General features: G+C 40.4%; 1 protein-coding gene across 1 annotated transcript; it reads left to right on the top strand.

The window, feature by feature from the left end:
* The first annotated feature begins 2,224 nt into the window (after positions 1-2,224).
* LOC100884006 (uncharacterized) lies at positions 2,225-5,858 on the top strand. The gene is made up of 3 exons (XM_003705795.2): positions 2,225-2,380; positions 2,963-4,184; positions 5,365-5,858. Exons 1-3 carry the CDS (start codon positions 2,342-2,344, stop codon positions 5,709-5,711), a joined length of 1,608 nt encoding a protein of 535 aa, XP_003705843.2. The 5' UTR covers positions 2,225-2,341; the 3' UTR covers positions 5,712-5,858.
* Positions 5,859-6,155: the final 297 nt, after the last annotated feature.

Genomic DNA, 6,155 nt, shown 5'->3' with positions numbered 1-6,155 from the left:
TTTTAAAAATTTGAATCTCAATTTCAATCTAAATATTTCAAAGTTTAAAACGAGTTCCTTAAACAAGGTACCCAGACAAGTACTCTTTGCCCGACGATACTGACCTATCCAATCTATTTATTACTTTAACCAGTTCGAATGATCTGTCATTCGTTTTTCTACCCTAACGATTGGTACCCCGTGACAGAAACAAATTACACGTTCGTCGAAAATAAATACGCGGAGAAACTAGAGCGAGGATTATAATCTTGTTGCCACAACGGGCTACAATATAAACTTCCATTAATATCGGAACCTCTAGAAAGTTCGCGTTACGCCGTTGCACCGATAAAGCGGAATTAATCGTTTTCCGTATCGGCGATATAAATATTACCGATCGATCGGCCCGTATCGGATGGGCATCGCGAACGATCGGCAATGTCATACGTCCGTGCCGAGTAAAATATGTACGTCGCTGACTAATCTGCCGTTTTGATCGTGAATTTGTTTCTATTCCACGATAGGAACCAGCTGTCACGTGCGCTCAGATAAACGGTTTTACTATGCAAAGAATGGAACGCGATGAATTACTGTTTCGTTAATATGACACGCTGGTAACGCGATACGAGACCGAAGTCGTTCTGAATCGGACACGTTAATACAAAAACGAACGGCTGTTGCATTTTTCAACCTGACAAATGCTTCCTTGTTTGCCTTTGAAATATGGTACACTGCGCTCCAGTTTTACTCCATCAAACGTTTTTTGCTTTGACGGACTATTAACTGGAAACGCAATTGCTGCCGAATTGGGAATATTTTTAGGTCTTCGGATTGGATGTCTATTTTGGGATTTGGGAGTTTGGAAATTAGAGAATCTGCGGACTTGGAGTTTAGGGATTTGAGAATTTGGGGTTTAGGGATTTAGGGATTTGGGAGATTTGGGATTTGGGAGATTTGGGATTTGGGAGATTTGGGATTCGGGAGATTTGGGATTCGGGAGATTTGGGATTCGGGAGATTTGGGATTCGGGAGATTTGGGATTCGGGAGATTTGGGACTTGGGAGATTTGGGACTTGGGAGATTTGGAACTTGGGAGATTTGGGACTTGGGAGATTTGGGATTTGGGAGATTTGGGATTTGGGAGATTTGGGATTTGGGAGATTTGGGATTTGGGAGATTTGGGATTTGGGAGATTTGGGATTTGGGAGATTTGGGACTTGGGAGATTTGGGACTTGGGAGATTTGGGACTTGGGAGATTTGGGACTTGGGAGATTTGGGACTTGGGAGATTTGGGACTTGGGAGATTTGGGACTTGGGAGATTTGGAACTTGGGAGATTTGGGATTTAGGAGATTTGGGATTTGGGAGATTTGGGTCTTGGGAGATTTGGGACTTGGGAGATTTGGGACTTGGGAGATTTGGGACTTGGGAGATTTGGAACTTGGGAGATTTGGGATTTGGGAGATTTGGAACTCGGGAGATTTGGAACTCGGGAGATTTGGAACTTGGAAGATTTGGAACTCGGGAGATTTGGAACTCGGGAGATTTGGAACTCGGGAGATTTGGAACTCGGAAGATTTGGAACTCGGGAGATTTGGAACTCGGGAGATTTGGAACTCGGGAGATTTGGAACTCGGGAGATTTGGAATTTGGGGATTTGGAATTTGGGGTTTAGGAATTTTGAATGTGGAGATTTGGAGTTTAGGAATTTGGTGCTTCAAGGATTAGGGATTAATATACTTGGAATTGAGGGATTTAGCGTTTAACAATTTGGAGTTTGAGTATTTGGAATGTACGGATTTAGAGTTAAGATATTTAGGATTCAAGGATTTGGGGATTAGGTACTTAGAAATGAAGTATTTAGATTTCAACAATTGAAAGTTTGAGGATTTGAAGTTTAGAGATATGAAGTTTTCGAATTTGAGATTTAGTAGTTTCAAGTTTTTGGGATTTACATATAAATCTGAATGTATAAATCAAAGTTAAAAATCAGAAAGATCAGAAAATTTTTTAACTTAACTCATAACGAGCTTTACATTATCCAACATGTTAAGAACAGACCTATCTCACGTTCTCAAGTTTCACACAATAAATTCGATGTGATCAGCTACTCCAATCGCACTGTTTGATCCACGGTTCGAATGTTTAATCGTGAGTAATGTCATTATCTTTCCACTGCATTTACGACAATTGTAGTAGGGTTTCCACAAACCATTTGATAGGAGTTACTCACCTATTGCATGATTCAGTTGTCCGTCAGGTGTTGGACGCGTTATATCGACCTACGTGTGTCATGAATTCCCTTTAATGTCTTCCCTTTGCACTCGTTCGGACGTTATTGTGATTAAAGGCTCTGGCAGACATGAATCCTTCAAAATGGAACCTTGCTTTTATAACAATGGTAAGACCTATATTTCAAGTATTACCGACATTTATTTCCTAACTCATACACTAGGAACATAGAAATAAATAATGTGTGAACAGTACAGGGAAACAAATTTATTATATTTTTATATTTGTACATTCCTGTATTGTAAATTTTTATGATAGGAGAATTTCTGTCACTCTGTGTCAGTAATTCAATCATACATTTTTATAAAATTATCAAAAAATTTGGACATAGAAAAAATGGTAGAAATCTGAGACTGTTAAATTTTTGAACGGACCAGCTGTTGTGAGTGGAACTTTAATATGTGACTAGGAACTTTAATATGTTTTGTAAACGAGTAGTAATCTGAAACAAGAAGATTTTCCTACATTATGTGCTTATATAGCATTATTCATTTGAGGTTCTCAATCTTAATTAATTATTTATCAGCACGAAAACTTAGAACATCCCGAATGGGTCGTTAGCCCTCTCATCGGCACGGACCAGCGATCAATCTAAAGCACTGTCCACGAGAGACCCGCAATCCCCTGCCCATCCGAAGCTTTAAACCCGTCAACTTTCCAAACTTTCCACTCACCGCAATTCTTTTCGCAGCTCACGTTAATCTCCACGGGCAGTCCAGCCTCGAATGGTCCGCAACATCCGCAGAAACGGCAGGTACCGATGGCGAACCAATCGCTTAGCGCGCAACCCTACTGGGAGCACATTCTCCGTGAATTCGTGTTCAAGACAATCTCGCCACCCGGCAACAACCAGCTCTACAAACGCCTGTTGGACGCTCCATTTTACGCTGGTCCGTTTCCAATCCTCTCGAACGACGTGTCCAGCGTCGTTCTGTCCCGTGGTGACGTTTATTATCTGCCGAACGGACACTGGCTGTTCTGTCAGGAGGGTTGTATCGACTGCGAGGTGTGCTCGGAGTACACGCACCCGATCGTCAGATGGGTGCTCCGCAGGCTCAGAAGATACTCCACTCAAGGATCCACCAGACACGATCTTCAGCTGACGGTTATACCTCAGACCGATGGTAGCTACCACATGAGGAACCTCTCACCTAGATCTTACGTCTACGTAACGTCACAGGGTGAACAGGTTGCATATTGGAACGATAAGCTGGCGCATCACGGGTCGGGAGCTTATGGGAATCTCGAAGAAGGCGTTTTTGGGCCTAAGGAGAAGAGCTTCTGGAAGTACGTGCAGAGGGACTCGGGGGAGAGACGGAATTATACAGCTTGGAATGACACAGTTGTGAGACATAGGAACGACACGGTTGCTCAAAAACATGAAACAATTGCTCCAAAACACGACACAGTTGTTGTAAAGCATGATACAATTGTTAAACATAAAAACGATACAATTGTTGCAAAACGAAAGAATGATACAGTTGCTACAAAACACGAGACCATTACCAAGCAAAAGAACGACACAGTTGCTGTACCTTCAGAGAAACCTAAGATAAATTCTGAGGCAGTGTCTCTTGAGAAGATACCTTTGAAAGATTCAAAGCAACGTCCACACGTGACAGATTTTGATAAGAATGTCACCTCGAGTCGGAACGAAAGCGGAAATAGATTGAAACAGTTAGTGCCGAAGCTGATCCTCGGCACAGATCAACTCGGACAGAAGCATCTGGTACATGTAGTACCTGCTGATGGGTCGACAAACGCGACGTCGATAAATTCTGTTGCTCCCAATGCACTGAACTTCACTGGACAGAGCAAGAACGCCTATCAGCGGATATTGAGGAGGATCTTCGATTCGTTGAACAGCAACAGGCGGTCTATCGAGAGTTTTCTTGAACCTCTCGCGCAAGCTAGTGAGGACATTTGTATGCGGACTTGTGATGGACAAATGTGGACGTGGTATATGGGATGTGGGCGATAGTGTCAATTGTATTTATTGAGTTTAGGTGGCTGTTTTTAGTATTGCACGGGATTGTGGTAATTGGTGATGCATTTGGATATTTGGGAATTTATGAATTCTGAATTTTTTAATGGGCTTGAATTGGAGGAGTTTGAAATTTCTTTGTGATGTAATTGTGAAATTATCTAATTCTCAAGTTACTGAATTCTCAAGTTACCGAATTCTCAGATTACTAAATTCTCAAGTTACCGAATTCTCAAGTTACCGAATTCTCAAGTTATCGAATTCTCAAGTTATCGAATTCTCATATTACCGAATTCTCACATTACCGAATTCTCAGATTACCGAATTCTCAGATTACTAAGTTCTCAAGTTACCGAATTCTCAAGTTATCGAATTCTCAAGTTATCGAATTCTCATATTACCGAATTCTCACATTACCGAATTCTCAGATTACCGAATTCTCAGATTACTAAATTCTCAAGTTACCGAATTCTCAGATTACTGAATTCTCAGATTACTAAGTTCTCAAGTTACCGAATTCTCACATCACCGAATTCTCAAGTTATCGAATTCTCACATTACCGAATTCTCAGATTACTACATTCTCAAGTTACCGAATTCTCACATCACCGAATTCTCAAGTTATCGAATTCTCACATTACCGAATTCTCAGATTGCTAAATTCTCAAGTTACCGAATTCTCAAGTTACCGAATTCTCAAGTTACCGAATTCTCAAGTTACCGAATTCTCAAGTTATCGAATTCTCATATTACCGAATTTTCAAATTACCGAATTCTCACATTACCGAGTTCTTACATTACCGAATTCGCAGATTACTAAATTCTCCACTCATCGAATTCTCAAATCACCAAATCCTCAAATTACCGAATTCTCAAATCACCAAATTTTCAAATTACTCAATTCTCAAACTACCGACATCTCAAATTACCATTCTCTCCCGTCACCAAATTTCAATTTTCTCGAATTCTGAAGCACTCCCCAAATTTACAAATTCAAAATCTTGAAATCTCAAAAACTTTATGTCGCTCGTAATTTGTCCATCACATTATTGATTAACCCTGGATTATCCTTGTTCCTATTTTAAATAATTTCCTGTATTTGTTTCCAGAGGCAAATCGACAGAATGAAGAACATCAGCAGGAAGAAACAAGGAACGGTGTTATAGGATTAAAAGAATTGGCTCGTCTTTATCCAGTTCTCGGTAATAGAATTCGAAACGAGACCTCGTTACATAATCGCTGGCCTGCTACTTTGAATTGGAAAAGACAGCGAAGGAAATCGAACGACGAAATATTTGCCAGTAGTTTTATCAACAGCACAGATAATTCTAATGCTTCCAACGGTTACAATTTGAATCGTGAAATACAGAATCTAAGTAATTCAGTGATCAATCAGTATGTTAGTAATCGAAATGGTTCTGTGCGATACCACTCTGGAATAGTAAAACGTGATTAAAACACTAATTTCTAGGGACAAATAGATTAACATCGATCAGAATGATGATATGTATGAAGCGCCTAGATTTTACTTATTTTCCAGACGAAAAAAATTGAAAGGAATTGTAAATGTTACCGAAAGAATATCACTGACTATTCCTGTATTATTTAAATGTATAAGGTACATTTACTCACGATGAAATTGTTCAACCTTATCCCAGTAGCTCTAAATATATCGCCATAAAGCAAACTAAGTAATGGCATGGAGGCCTAGTACGTCGTCTAAACACGGTAAGCTTGGGGTAGCGCCATCGGTGTCACCGCTAAGAGGATCGACGATCCTTAATCAGCCCTAGCGCGATCGTTTAAAACGATTATAACCCTTCCTTGTCCCGATTGTATCATCAGACTACTATCTAGGGGTGAGAGGGTAGTTCCATCCCGCGTTTGACCTCCATAAGCT

The sequence above is a fragment of the Megachile rotundata genome, chromosome 5, assembly GCF_050947335.1.
Source record: "Megachile rotundata isolate GNS110a chromosome 5, iyMegRotu1, whole genome shotgun sequence".
Lineage (NCBI taxonomy): Eukaryota > Metazoa > Arthropoda > Insecta > Hymenoptera > Megachilidae > Megachile > Megachile rotundata.
Note: the sequence above shows the minus strand (reverse complement) of the source record. Positions and strands in the feature narration are given on the sequence as shown.

Bases quoted from the DNA above. Each gene is read 5' to 3' on its own strand.
- LOC100884006 (XM_003705795.2), top strand. From the start codon at position 2,342: ATGAATCCTTCAAAATGGAACCTTGCTTTTATAACAATG. The intron at 2,381-2,962 runs GTAAGACCTATA...TTCTTTTCGCAG, and splicing joins ACCTTGCTTTTATAACAATG to CTCACGTTAATCTCCACGGG. The intron at 4,185-5,364 runs GTGAGGACATTT...ATTTGTTTCCAG, and splicing joins TGAACCTCTCGCGCAAGCTA to AGGCAAATCGACAGAATGAA.